Here is a 15885-nt window from a genome sequence, read left to right on the forward strand (position 1 = left end):
TTTCCCTTGTACACTGTGGCATATGAACCTTCTCCCAGCTTCTCCAGCTTCTCATAGGAGTCCGCCTTTCCAAATTTGGGGCTTGTGGGCTGACGAGGAGACAGAAGGAGACAGGAAGATGAAGCTAAGGTGATAGGATCAGAGTGATAACACAGCAGAAGAAAAAGACTCTCAGGGTTATTTTCCCAGAGCAGCAGACATTACACGCCTGTGAGTGAGATGAAAATGAGGAGCGCTTCCCACAGTGCCACCACTGCCGTGTAATGCCAGCCAAGACGAGGATGAAGTGAGAATTCACAACCTTCATGAGAGAACTCAAGACTGCTTTCATTTTACGGCCAACTCATAACTTTTCATCTCATAAGACTTTTCACTATCTCGACAGTTGGGGAAGAAAAGCGTTTGTAATCACACCTGTGAGGGGATAAAGCCCAGGGATGAATGAGTTCCAGCAAAATATAAAACTATAACTTATTGGGAGATCGTTTATAAACATGTCACTATAAAAGCCCGCTCAGGCTGGGGATATCATAAAGAATGTGGTTTTTATCGGGGTTTTTAGGGGCTTCTAGGTCCAGTGAGGCCGAGGTGTAAACATCACAGATCATTTTGAAAAATTCATATCAAATATGTTTCTTCTGCAAATTCTAGTATTAGTATTAGGGACAGTAAGTTCCCTTTTTGATCAGACAATTGATTTAAAATCAAAATTTGAAAACAAAATTGGTCTCCAGAATCTCTGTCTCCATCTCCACCTCCACTGACTTGACAATATTTTAAATCCAAAATGTTGTCACCATTTGTGATATTTTCCCCCCAGTCTAAACACAACAGAGAATGTACACATTTCATAATCAGGGAAGAAGCAATTCATTAATGTCTGGCAGTGATGCTGGCAGTGATGCTGGCAGGTACACGTATTACATCTAATTTGTGTGCATGCAGTCGGTCCAGCCTCATATGACACGTATTACATCTAATTTGTGTGCATTCATTAGGCGTTCAACATTTGAAGGAAAAATGATTGGAAAACATTCATGTATGAAAACCTGAAAATCCAATTTGCACGATTAGAAAATCCACTTTGTTTTTGCCTTTATTAGAATGTGAACATGAGGCCAGCTGTTCATTTCCGTCATGTGGTATTTATCTACCTATCTTTCTATCTAAATACTAAGAGAGAAGCATGTTGATTTAACTTTTTTGGCTATTGACGTCTCTGGATCATATTCCTAAATAAATCTTGTCAGAAAAAATGCAATGTCTCTGTAATGCAGTTAAAAAAAACCAAAAGTATCTGAAAGGGTTTACTTTTTTAAACAGCACAGTGGCTGACCACACATATTCAGAAGTTTTTTACAGGACTGTGACTCTGGAAATCTGCACTTACAGAACTTGGACTGGAGTGTCGACGCAGCTTTGGAGATTCCTTGCCAGCGGATGAACTCTTGGCGTTGATGCATGCATTGTTTTCAGAGTGGACCCTCTTCACCTGACTGGCAGGCTTCTCAAATGGGTCAAAGCCGCTCTGCGTGCGCTGAACTCTCACCTTCTTGTCCTCAGGGATGGTGTCCAGGGGCTTGATGACCGAGTCTGATCCCTGGCAGCTGCGTGTGGACATCTTTGTGACACATATCTGTTACAGCACAGAGAGAAAGGACATAAAGGAATATTAAAGAAGACCATTGTTGTCTTTTTTAATGAACTGGATGTTTATCAGGTTCATTAAATGCAATATATCAACAAAAACATTGGCCACATGCAAGAAGAGTGGTTAGTGTTTGTGCCTTACATCTTCTGTTCGATTCCTAGTTGTTTACCACAACCATTTCCCCAGTTTCCCCAGGAATAAGGTAGCCATAATAACATCAAAACAGTATTAGAAAAGAAAGCTAAAATAGCTAAATAAATGCTAAAAGACAAGATGTCACAAATACAGCTAAATGTTGTGAAAGTATTTAAAGTAAAGCCTAATGTAAGTTGGACGTCATGGTTGTACTGTAGATTAGAACGTTGGATGATAACCTGTGTGGTCATCATCCAACGTTCTCTACACACTGAACGCTGCTTCTTTTCATCTTTCTGTCGGCCTAGGCCTCTTTCTTTCCTGCCAGAATGTTGTTGTTACCCTCTGCTGAGGGTGTTTTTTTATCTCTGTCTCGATTTTCTCTAATCAAAACGTCTCCAGTCTCACATTGTTATACCGGGAACACACACACACTCACTGTCATCGGTTCTGCCTCAGAAACTCTCCATTTGCAAATTTCACCTTATCAGCAGCGCACATCTCCATATCGGTGACACAGTCCTCTATAAACCCAGTGCTGGGCTCACACACCCCACTCTCCACACTTCACATCCAAGTTCCAACACGAAGCTCCTTACCAGCTGCTCCTCCACCGCGGACTGTGTACACTGAACACAAAAGACGCAGGCGGCATGACATGTTTTGCCACGAGCTCCACTCAGATTAAATATTTAAACCCGGGCTCCCCTGCAGGAAGAACTTCTAATTACCCTAACACACAAGCAGGAGTCGTCTTGCAGTTACAGGCCTGTTTAACTTGGGCCAGGTTTCATCACACAACAAGAAGCCAAAACTAAAACATACAGAATCCCCGTCCTGTGTGATGTGCTCATTTTTAACAGTGGGTTGAAACCCAATTTACAAAAAACTAAAGCTTGTAATGTTTGATGTTGTTATGTTATGGTGGTAAAATATCTGCTGTCAACATAAAGACAGCCATTACACAGTATTGAAAATGTATTTTATGTCTAAAAGTATTTAAGCTCTAGTTTTAAATATGGCATAATCTGACTGCATGAAACCAAATCCATTTTTCTATTTACTTTTACACAAAAGGAACTGGAAACATGAGCTAAAACAATAACAATACAATGACATGCTAAACTGAATGCTAATGTGCTCAACAAACTAAGTCCAAATGATACCAATAAATAGATTTTGTACAAGTTCAGAGGAAGATGAGTTTTACTAAAGGTTTACCAAGTCCAAGGTACTATTACTGGGGACATTTAAAGGTAGGCCAGGAAGTACAAGAAAGCAGTGAAACCTTTAAAAAAGTTGGACGAAGCATAAAATAAATAATATATATATATATATAAATAAGAAAACAACGTATTACTGTATCAGAGGTGAAAAAAAACATACACTTTTTGTATCTAAACATGTTTGCTCCTTAGCTAGGTTATTTCTTTGCAGATGTTCTGAAACATTCCAGCAGAGGCGAAAAGACTCAAAAGAAGCAAACAAATTACAACAACCTTTTTATGCCAGTTCTATTAAATCATTATTATTATATTTTGTAGTGACACTGTTCTTGGTTACATAAGGAATGTAACGTTGCTTTCTTCTTACAGAACTGGACACAAGATAGTTACATGTGAGCTGTGAATTATTTAACTTAGCGGTACAGTGTGTATTGATATCCTGCTGCGTAGAAAGTACTCTCCATGTGGAATAATCAAAGATTTATTAGTGTTTAAATTATGTATTTATTTTTGTACAGAACCATAACGACTAAACAACTCATCAAGTTGTCTCTAATATGATCTCCAATAAATGACCTGGTTATACTGTGGAAGGTTCAATAACTTCCTGTGAACTTGGAATGTGATCCTGTCTGTACAGGATATCCTTAGACTTTCATCGCCTTTGCTTGTTTGCAACATGGCCGTAATGGGAAGTGATATTCCATAACAAAGTTGTCGAAAATAAAGGTAAATAATATTAATTTGAATTATTATTTTGGAGGTAGTTGTGGATATTCAGAGAAACATTAAAATTGTTAGCATAGCAACACACGGTCTAAAATGTAGAACAGGAACTTATTCTAAAGTATAGCATGCACATGATGAAATATGCTGACGACAATGTCATAAATTGGAATGAGGAGTTTTTCTCATTCTTTGTCAAAGTGAAGATCGTTAACAGTGACTGATTAAACCTTTCCAGGCTCAAGCTAACAGTTGATGAGAGATGTTCTCAGCTAGGACTTATTATAGTGTAAAGAATTGATGTCCACTTACAGAGATGTGGACTCCTTGATAGATCAACGCCCCGTCATGATCCCTGAGATACAATTACACTGTATCGATTCCGGGTGAAGTACAGCATCTTTAATCATTACCTCTCTCATTAACTGCACACATGCACACATATATAAACAAACCTTGATGAACAGCATTGTTGTTCCTCTCTATAATTAATTCAAAGCTGTTGCATTGACCCCAACCCGCTGCAGGGATCATTTGGGATTAATCTTATCTGAGAGTTGTCATGTTGTAATGGAAAAGGCAGGCAGTAACACAATGGGCAGGGCCCAGTTAATGCAACTGTGTCCAGTGGAGTAGTTACTGATGATATTAGTGTGAACGATGACACGGGGCACGGAGGCCATGACGGGGAAATCAAGCATGGAGTCAGCCTCTGCGTGCTCTGCTAACACACAGCTATCAACCTGTTAACTTGGCCACACTGGGGCCTAACCTACTGTGTGAATGCATTTCCATTTTATAGAGACAAAGCAGAGCTATCAACTTGCCCCAGTTCATTATTATAGGCTCAAATGATACACGCTGATGGAGAGAATGGAAAAACATCAGCCTGAAGTCCATCCATGCACAGAAGATGGGGTTCCTTTAACCTCTTCAATTTATGCATATTTATTTATGCATAGAAAAATGTGTATGACAAAATGTTAATTTGGGAAGTAGAGAAACCTGATAAAAGTAGATGGTTCTTCAGAAAGTCATTAAATTACAGTCTTCTAAAATTTGTGTTCTTTAAATCAAACTTTGCTACATTAAAAAGAGACTTTAAGTCTGGGGATGTGTTAGAAACTATAAATACTAATATTTGACAAACAGCAGTCAAACTCAGGGCACTTACAACACCTTTAAGTCGGGGAAAAAAAACAAACAAACTGTGTTGTACTCGTAGACAGAACCAGTGTCTGGAAAGAACCAGCCCCAGATTCAGTGTTCCTCAACACAGAGATAAAGCTGTGTATGTGTGTGAATGTGTGTGTTCACGCTAAAAATAGCTGGAGCCTCCATTAACACAGCAGCAGCTTTTACACTTGGCCTGAGTTTTTAAACACAGATTTGAACTAAACGTGATTATTGGAAGAACTTTGACAATGGACTATTCAATGCTTTTAAAGATTTCATTTTTTTTTAAAAACTTGATATTATTTTTGTCGAATAAATTTGATAATGGTTAACCAAGCATCATTTATTTTGCCTCCTGTTCTCATTGTCCTCCAGGCCTGATATACTCATTGTAATATTTATTTATTTAGTTTTCATTTCATAAGTTTACATTTACCTCAAACAATAATCTTGTACAAATACACTTAACTCACGCACACGGGCATGTAAACTGAGATTTAGCACCTTCTGCAGGGGATTGATAAACAGTAATTGAAGTCTCCTACAGACTTAACTTTTAAAACTTTTTAAATTATTCTTCAACTTTAAAGATCTCCGCACAGAACTAAAATGATTTATCATTTGGCATTTTCTGTTCTTTTTATTCATTATTTTAATAATTTAATGTGCTGCATTTTTTGGCAGACTTGAGTTGCCACTTTCCCATATTGCTTTAAATCAGACTCCAGTCAAAGCCAACAGGAATCAAGCCATTACTTTGTACTTTCTCAATGCCCTTCAGATAATAATGAAGAGAGTTTTAACACTTTTGTTTTACAAGGATGAAAGACTCCGATCGTCCCTGCAGGGCAGATCCAGATGGGCCCTGCTTGGGTTCACTGACCACAGGATTACAAAATGGTTATAGATTTAAACAGAGGATTGTGTCGTCCACATATGGTTACTGTAGCAAAATCCCTTCACCTACACAATGGCAATTTGTAACCACAGATACATTTTGTAAAATGAATTTCTGCTAAAAGTGAACAAACTTGGATCAAACAGACTTGTAAGGCTTCCACTGTAGTCGATATGAACTCTCAAATACACCAAATATTTGTCCACAAAATTAGATCCATATTATACTTTATTCAGAAATTATTTCTGAATTCCAAAGTACACCTTTGTTTATTCTAGAAATAGAGTCAGTTAATAATTAATTTCTATTTTCTAAGCTGATAGTAGTGACTAAGTGCTTTAATGAAAAGTTTCCACATGACTGTATATGATTGGATATTGACTATATACTGTATTATATTGACATGTAATACTTTTGGGTTTTTTTGGAGATGTGGTCACAGTTTTCTATTAAAATACATGTTGATTTTTTATTTTCAAACCAGACACAGCAGTTACTAATGAAACTAAAAAGTTAAATGCCAAATTGCCACCATAATATGGTGTTCTATTAACTATCCCCTCATCATAAAGGGTGTTTTTTATAATTGTGGCACATTCTCTGTGAATGTCTCCTGCAGCCTTCTTGGCTGAACAATGGAAAAACCTATTCATGCAGTGTCTGTGGGTGTGCAGAATTGAAAAATAGACTTGGACATAAAGACGGAGCTCATAGGTGATAGGTCAGTTATGAAACTCCGCTGCAAAACTCTCCTGCTGAGCTGTTGATAGTGTTGTCATCTGCAGTTAAGTCAACATAACAATGGAAGCCTCCTCTCTGGCTGTGAGCAGACACGACTCCTGACAAAACACACTCCACAGTGGGTTAGGGAACGCAACATAGTTATATTAAATTATTCTTCTGATATAAGTGAAATAAATAAAGTAGAATAGTCCTTCACCTTGAGAGTGGTGTGACGGTCATACATGTACTGACTTATATGTGTACAGTTCACCCAGCTTTGGTTGTTGAGCCATAAGTAACAGAAGAACAAAAGGTAATCAGGAATTTTGTTATGGAAACACATGCTGTGAAGGATTGGACTTCTTTGCTTGGTTGAACACTGAGGTCAAATGTCAATGGATGTCTCAGTCGTCCAGGTCAGGTATTCTGAAGTAGTAAAGCAACAATAGGATGTCAAAGCTTGTGGACTCTTTTGTAAGCAGGATCATGGTTCAATATTCTGGAAACAGGAGATTTAGTACATTTAAATCACCAAGTTGCAGTGTGGATGCTGGCTTAATGGAACCAAATATATGATATTAACATTGAAATGTTGCTGTTCTTTGAATTGTCTATTAAATAATTATAAATGGTGTTTATTCTTTAGCTTACCTGTATTTTGTGTGCAATTCCTTCTTCTATCATATTTTACATAATTTACATGCACTTGAGAAAAAAAAGGTTAAAAGGTAAAAGTGACCTAACATTTCGTAGATTTCCATACATACACAGCTACCATATGTGGAGTGGATCTTTGATCATTGCTGTAATGATAATGGGTTTCATTTTAAGGATTTAAACAGTCCCTGAAGCTGGAAATGGAAATATTGCCTTAATACATTACTGTAGGCTAGAGATTCACAGTAAAACACAAAAAATATACAAGATACACGAGTACAGTGCAGTAACAGCGTGCTAACGGTCTTTCTTGTAGCAGAGACAATTGTTTTGATCAGAAATGGTTTTCTCCCTTTCTTATCTCCACTAAAACAACATAGAACATCCACAAGTACTGGGGAACAGTTGCATGATCCTGTATAACGGCCTTACATTTGCCCAGGGGAATGATACAAAATCAAATATGAAATGGTCTGAGGCCCAGGAGCAGCTGTGGAACATAAACGTCTGTGATGTTTTGGTAAAATGAAGGACATGACCTTATCCAATGGAAAGCAGGGATGGAGCTGATACTGAGCCGTAAAGCTCCATATCACCAAGCCTGGGCTTCAGCTTCAACTACAGATGAGATACAAACACCTGGTTACTGTTGTGTGACGGAAGCTCAGTGATCTCAAAGACACACAACTGCAATGCTGGATTAGGGCAAAACAGAATTCTCTGCTAGTTTATTACACCATTCTTTAGGGGCACATCTACTATAGTGCTGCTAATGTTACTTTTTAACTTAAAAAAAAAATGGTAATATTGACCTAAACGGAATAACACACACAAACAGTTCTGCTTATTAGTATGTAAATATATTTAAATTTGATCTGAAATAATGTTTAACAGTCGTGGAGAACACGGGACTAATACAAAGGATGCTCGATATGATTCAATTGCTTTTTGTTTACACAGTTGAGTACTGGTGTGTACAAACAACAACTATCTGGAATACACTGATATAATTTCAAAAAATTAACATTTGTTGTTGATTAATAGCAACAAGGAAGAATATGCTGCTATAATCTTTGTAATAATAATGCATCTGTGTTCAGTGTCTTTTTACAAGAATGAGGTCATTTGTATTTGACAGATAGTGGAAAAGTGGAGTATTTGGATGGTTTGGTTTCACATCTGTCCGTACGACAGTTTGCTTGCTGACAGCAAACCTGTCTTCTTCTATTTACAGATAAATGGGAAATTTTATCTCAGGCAGTGCTTACATAAATCCCCTCTTTGCTTTAACAGAATTTTTCTAAAATGGGTTTTACTCGTGACTTCAGTGATTTGTTATAGCCAAAAACAACGATATATTTCATGAAGTGACGACAAATTAATTTCATCCATTATAGTGCAGGCTGTTGTCCTGCTTTGTGATGCTCACACACTACTCAATGACTCAGCAGGTTTCACAGCCTCTTGTTTATTTCTCACAGCATCTGTTGTGTCCTACAAATTGTGCATCATATCTCTGATTCCAAATGGTTTCGTGGTGTAAACTCAATGGCCTGTGCCAAATGGCATCTCCATTTGGATGAGGGAGGTTTCTGTGGTCCAGCAGAGTTCTTAGAGGAGAAAATGTGCAGAGAGACCTTCTGTGTCCTGATTAGTACATCTGGCCATTGCTTTTGATTGAAATGCCATAAAAACAGGCATATAAATGATTAAACTGGCTGGCTTCCCGGCAGCTTCCACCTTCCAACTACTTGGGAGAAAGCAGGAGCGTGGCGAGACTTCACCCCGTCCGACTTCTCTCCTTACAACCCCTGTTAGCGTCTATTCCTGAGCATCTTCAATAATGTCACGTAGGGACTGAAACTCGAGCCAGGAGCACAGACAGAGTAGGAATTCTTTAGCAAAGAGAGCAACTGTACACTGAACACTAATCACACTATAATGCAGGTGGTAATTGTTTTTATTATGTCGCCCATTGGACTAATGCTACTCTAATGATTTATTACAGACTCTCCGTACACTAGTACAGCATGGTGCATTGGATTAAGTTCTTATCACAGAAACCACACTACAGTACAATGCAGCTTTTCTTTTTGTTCTGTTCTAAACTTTTTAAGATCACCATTTTCTATGTCACAGTTCAGGAAGCTCTGTGAAAAAAAAGTACCAAGATAAAAGGGCAGATCCAATTTAAACAACATTTTTTTGACAAAATCAGCATAATAATAGAAGCTGGTGTGGATATCATGAGTAATGGGACGCTGCTGACTCATTACTACGAGTGCCACTTTAACGAACACCTTCATTTTGAAGCCACTTCATATGAATTACATCCAGTGCCCCTCACTCACTATCACACTAACTCTCAGGGGAATTGTATTCCAATAAAGACACTGGTTGTGCCTGTCAGAGGCCTGTTTGCAGGTCGTGCACTCGAATAGAGATCCTTGCAGAAGCCAGTACAAGCAGCACCGAATCTCTGTATTTAGTTGGTGTGCAGGTATTGGTTGTAGCGTAGCACAGAGTCAGGTAAACATGCCTGGGTAGGAACATTACATGCGGGGTTGGATTTTAAAAATAGAACAGGTTTAAAAGCAGACAGATGAAGAAACTCATTTCTTTGAACTAAACCTTGCTCCTACACTGCCTTAGGCTTAACCTAATTCCCCCTTTAAACACTTCTCTACTCCTTGAAGAGGAGTTACAAGGGCCGAGATGGATGTACAACCCAACAGAAGCCCAGTTCATAACAGCATTTAAAATTGCAAGCAGCTGAATAATCTATATTCCTGGCATCAAATAGACTTAAGACTTCACGTAACCTTCACAGATGGACAACAATTGGAAAACCCCGTCGCCACTGGAAATATCTCTGGAATCATCTACTCACAGCTACTTGCTATCTGTGCCAATATCAAGAAATGGAAAAGTATATGATAATATTGACGTGTCTTAATGTTAGTGCTAATGCACCTGGCAGTAAGTGATGTTTGTTCAGTGAGCCGAGATGTACCAATGTGGGTGCAACAACAGTGTTAGTGTACATCAGTTACATCAGTCAATGGATGTCCACTGGTACAAAGGACATCGTCCAATCACAGGCCCTGTATCTAACCATTTAAACCACATTTTCAAGTTGAGGTTACCAAAACACTTCAACTTGACCTGACTTTTGAAGTTAACTGAAGTAATCTGGTGGTGTGGGTATATCATCAAGGCACAAGTTAAATGTAGGATCTATTTAACACAGGCTTTATAATCTTCTTAAAAACAAATACCATTTTCCTTTGCTAGTTAGGTATAAACGGTCAATTAAGTTGCCTTTCCTAACAATGCTTCATTCATGAGTAGGCAAATTCGTTTATAATTAGTTTAAATTCTTCCTTCAACTTATGTTACAGTTTATTCTAACATAAAAATGTAAGTATTATGCTTTTCCACCATGTACACACAGGACAATCTAAGCTAATTAGGCAAGTACAGGGGCAGGAAGGAAAAAGATGAAATTATTATTATAAGGATTTTATATGTGCACTGACACAAACACTATAATTCCTTTTATAAATGTTTTACTTTAAACATGTCTAAACCTACCCTAACACTTAATTTTGCAGTAGCAGTAGTTCACAATCTTCCTTTCCAGATGTGTCTTTTTTGTGGACAGTTTGAAGTGTTTTAACCCTGGTTAACCCATTACTACTAATCATCCAATCAAGCAGTCTGTCTACAGAAAGTGTTTCCCACCTTCCAGTGCTGACAACAGGTACAAACATGGCCGCCTGCACAAGTGTTTTAACAACTCTTTGCAACAACGTCTGAAGTCAACTGAACACTTGAAGCAACAACAATACAGAACAGTGATACAAACCATACAGTACTACAGTACACTAAGTGTTTTTGCATTTGTTTTTTTAAAGGTTTCTAACAAAATTAGCTTTGGTCACTCTTCTGTTACACTTAGCCTTGGCTCTGTGTCCTGCCAACACTTATCCACTCGCAAACACATGATACTCCTACTCGTCTTTCAGCTCCCCTTCCGTATTCCTCCTCTATTTTGTTTTTCCAAAGGGACTGGCCTACTGTTTTCACCAGGAGCTGCATATGGCCCTACAGAAAGACTCACTACGCGTCAAAAGAAAACGTTGCCACAGATGGTAAATGGCCCGTCTCTGTTCTTTCCACAGCATCTTCCCAGCAGAACCCCTGTTCTCTCATTAAAGACTTGGTGAAGATCCCAGAGTGACTTGTCACATCCTCCCTGTTGGGCATGCACTGAGACTCAGGTGGCCCATCCACTTATAGCTGTCATGCTAGCACGGGAACTCACATCAGCACACCCAGAAGACTCCAAAACAGAAAAGACAACAGAGACACTTAGGCAGTTACATCTCCAACACACAACTACGACCTATGTCTGATCTGTCAATACATTAACACATGTATGGCTGCACATAATCTTCTACTGTTGGTGTTGGTGTGTGTGTGTGTGTGTAGGGGATAGTGTTCATGTTCAGTCTCTCACACACACACTCCCACAGAACGATGCATCCAAAGCAAAAGGGAACAGACGGGGATGGGGAAACGATGACAATGGATGCAGATTACAACAAGCCAGAATCTCAGTCTCCTTCTTACCTTCAAGGAAGGAACAGCTCACCTGGAAGTCTCTAAAGAGCAGACAGAATGCATTCAAGCCAAGCACTCGCCCTGCAAACCTGCTCAAAACATCTCCCTCCCTGTATCTTTCTCTCTGTCACTCTCTCTTTTTCCCTTTCCCTCCCTCACACTCTCTCTCTTCCGCTCTCTTGCAAGCTGGAAATGATGAGATTGTACTATAAGCAGGAGAGTGGGGGAGTGAAATCCGAGGCAGCAGAAGCTATTCGGAGACTGTGTTGTTTTCATCTAGCCACCAGCCTCAACGGACTGTGATTCCGAGGCTCGTTAGGAACATGGAGGGAGGGGATTAGAGAAGGGTGCAACGTAGCAGATGGGAGACAAAAAAAGGATCTCTGCGAGAGACATCCTGAATCCTAGAGGATCCCTGCACACGGGTGAAATGGTACAGTCCAGAGGAGTTTAAGGAAGCAAACAGAGTCTGCAGCAGTGATGGTTAGCAGGTGAGGCTACAGTGATGCAACCATGGCATAAAAGCTCTGTATGTGAATCTGAGCTGAGCTCAGTGGAAATGAACTGATGTGGATTTTTTTATTCTTATTTTTTTATGTAAGAAGACACATGATAAGCAAAGGCTGTAGCAGCTCTTTATCAGCTGGCTCATGACTCTTCAGCTCCAGACACAGACTCAATATCCATTAAAGCATCATGAAAATATAAAAATGTTAGAAATTTAATTCTGTGCAGCATTAATAAAAAAAAACCTAATGCATATTTAAATAATGAATTAGTCAATTAAAAATGGTATTTAAAAATAAAATACCTATATTATACCTATATAAATGAATGCCTATATTAATCTTTATAGATGTATGTTTATTTTATGGATTTACTTTTTATTCATTAAAGAAGAGAGGAATTTAAAAAAATCTTGAATGAAGGCATTCTTTTTGTATTTTAATGTTATTTGTTATATGTTAATGAATAATGACTTTGACTAATGACATGAATCCAGATAAAGTACAAAATCTAAAATATTTGTTCTTATTGATACATCAGGTATAGCAGAGAAGTACTTGAATGTGGTGCAGGAAAACGGTCGGTAAACTATGATGCCATCTTAACCCAAAAATTATCCTTTGCCAATTCTACACTGACAACAGAGGTCTAGTTGTATCAAGTCATACCATGTCATATTGAATCGTATCCTTGTTTAAATTTGTATCATTTTAAAGCAGGAAAAAAAAATCGATACAACTAGTGATTTGCACTGGAGAGAAATGTAACAGAACACATGGGTGAATGAGAGTAATACAGCTGGAAACGTTACGATAATGAGGCGTAAAAACCACTCAAAGAGAAAAAAAAAGCATTATGTATGTTGTCAAGTATCCCTCATCAGTAGGTTTTCTCTCCAGATAAAAATGGCAAAATGTTTCTAACCAAATTTACAAAAATTAAATATTGTGTTGAACACCTGGCCAACTCTGCAGTGGACATTTGATTATTTAGACAAGTTCTTTTAGTAAATGATACTTAGAACAGTATGACAAGACAGTAGTTCAGGGAACAGTGATTCCTTGGCAGTTTTCCTAGGAGTCACTTCCCAAAAAGAGCCAAAATCTAGCTATAAATATCTTATCTTCTTCACTCATTTTTGTCCTCAAGGCTGCAGCAGTGTCAGAGTCATTTAACTGAGCTTTTATAACCAGGACAAACCAAACCCACTGGAATGTATTTCTTCCAGTATCACAAAACACTCAGATGATATACAGACCTATATTCCCCAGTCCCTCTGGCACCAGAAGTGCAGCGGTGATAACTGAACTAGATACTTGTAATTAATTTGCCTGACATATACATATATTCACTGTATCATTGATTGTGCAATAATATGGATGCACATATATGTTAACAACTATAGATGAAGTATATTTTTTACATTTCAACACCTTTTCTGGCTGATGCTCCCTCACATGCTAACCTATAACTATCCTTTTGATTTGCCCAATCGTTTAGTGTGTTTTTTTCTAAATGTTTTTTTTAATTGCTTTTTAAATACAGTTGCTTTATTTGTGTATATTATTATTATTCTACTACTGTTGTTTCAGTTTCACTCTATTTCAGTTCTTAGATTTCCTACTAATAATTTGGGCTAAATCGATGGTTGATTTAACTTTTTTGGGCTCACTTCAAACTATTTATTCTTTTTTTTTTCTGAGAACAACTTTTAGAATCACGAATCACCGAGTAATCTCTTGCCATTTCTTTGTGGCCCAATATTACATATTTGTTTTGGAAAATGTGATTTTCCATATGCCAGAATGTAAGTAAGTATCGTATTATTCTCTTGTTGGTTAATTATACATATATTAGTTCAGTTTTAACCATCAAACAACTTGGGTTATCTATTCAAAACCTTTGTTAAGGAGAAGACTTTTATCTTATACTTTGGATTTTCATATAACTGCAGACATAATCTTCGTGATTTATTGTTTGGTCTGTATCGACTCTCTCCTCTACTGCCCCCACTATCTCCTCGAGTTCAAAATTCAATACAGTTTTGTTTGTAAGACATTTTTAAAATTCACAGAGCTCAGGTGCTGCACAGGAAGCAGCTATTGTTTTACCTGTTCCATTTTAATGGGCTGCATTGTCAATGCAAAGAGAACATTTTAACAAGTGTTGTGATAAACTCGCAACATTAAATCTGCAGCAGTACAAAAGTTTTTTATCTAAAAAAAGGAGCTCGAAGTACTTGGGATTTAGAAACTGGGTTTTAAATATTATGAAAGAGAGATTTGTTTGCTGTTTTAACTTCTGGAAGTTCAGGCTGGGAACTGACATAATATAAGTCAGTGAATCAAACATCCCACGTTGTTTTATCACATTACTTAAACAGCCATAGCCGACCCATTGTTTTTCCCTCTTCTGTACAACTGCTGCTCCGTCAGAATAGGAATATTAGAGATGGAAGATGAGTAAAAGTGAGAAAATACTCCAAAATACTGAGTGTGTACACTGAGGAAACATAAATTAAACTCCGTTGGTCCCTTGAGAGTTGTAACATATTGAAACAAACACCTCTGGCCTCGGTTGGACTTCACTTTGTGAAGAACTCATTCATTTATGGGACGGAGAGATTGATGCCACAGTCTAATCAATATCCATTTCATTTCATCCTTTTACTTTTAAAGATGAATTATAAAAAGACGTCAACCCTGAGTCCACTCTGAGCTGTGAATTATCACCTTTCCAAATTTAACCCAGCATAAACTCAACATATTGAAAATCCATTGCTATTTCTTCATTGTTGCCTGGATTCTCAGAGCTGTCGCCCAAATCACACTGCACTCGCTCAAACAATGAAAATCTTCACATAGAGATGTCTGTCTTTGTTCTCATTCTCACCCACACTCACTTTCACCCCAATGTGTTTCACCCCCACCCCCCTCACCCCTGGATCTCATTCTGACTGGATGACCTTGACTGACAGGCTTGTTGCTACAGGAACCACATCATGGCGACTGTTGTTCTGCTGAGGCAGGAAGGTGTGAAATCCACCATCAGATTGGATCCAAACAAGGTTGGATTTCCAATCTGAGGAAGAAGATGATCAGTTAAAACCAGAACAAATGAACACCACACACACACACACACGTAGATCCCATGTGTGTGCAAGCGTACAGGAGAGTCAGTGTGTGTGTCCATGGGGGCGTTGCTGGCTGTAGGTCATTCATTATTTAATCTTACACACAAATAGCTCTGCCAGCAGATGGAGGCAGAAGGGGAAAAACACACAGTGGGGCCACGGGGGTGAGTAGAGGGTTCGTCAGGGTGTATGAGGTGAGACAGGGCGAAAGAACAATGCACAGCCTGGTGAAGTTGGTCTGGCCAGTGTATAATGGAAGTCGGACAGGTTATACACACAGACAGTGCTGCATGTAGAAGTAAGCCAGAAACTAAATGATTTATTACAATATTTTTCAAATTATAAAAAATATAATATATATATATATATATATATATATATATATATATTTACAATGCATTTACATGTATATATAGCATATATATTA

The 15885-nt window shown here is 38.1% G+C and overlaps 1 protein-coding gene across 1 annotated transcript in view; it reads right to left on the reverse strand.

The window, feature by feature from the left end:
* Positions 1 to 15885, reverse strand: part of cdk14 (cyclin dependent kinase 14) — a 94136-nt gene that overhangs the window by 48171 nt on the left and 30080 nt on the right. Inside the window, exons 3-4 of the mRNA XM_008324066.3 lie at positions 1391 to 1636; positions 1 to 89 (exon numbers count right to left, since the gene is read on the reverse strand). The exon at positions 1 to 89 is cut by the window's left edge and continues 9 nt beyond it. Of these exons, the coding sequence (XP_008322288.2) occupies positions 1 to 89; positions 1391 to 1636 (335 nt within the window). The remainder of the gene's footprint in view (positions 90 to 1390; positions 1637 to 15885) is intronic.

The sequence above is a fragment of the Cynoglossus semilaevis genome, chromosome 13 (assembly GCF_000523025.1).
Source record: "Cynoglossus semilaevis isolate Cse_v1.0 chromosome 13, Cse_v1.0, whole genome shotgun sequence".
Classification (NCBI taxonomy): domain Eukaryota; kingdom Metazoa; phylum Chordata; class Actinopteri; order Pleuronectiformes; family Cynoglossidae; genus Cynoglossus; species Cynoglossus semilaevis.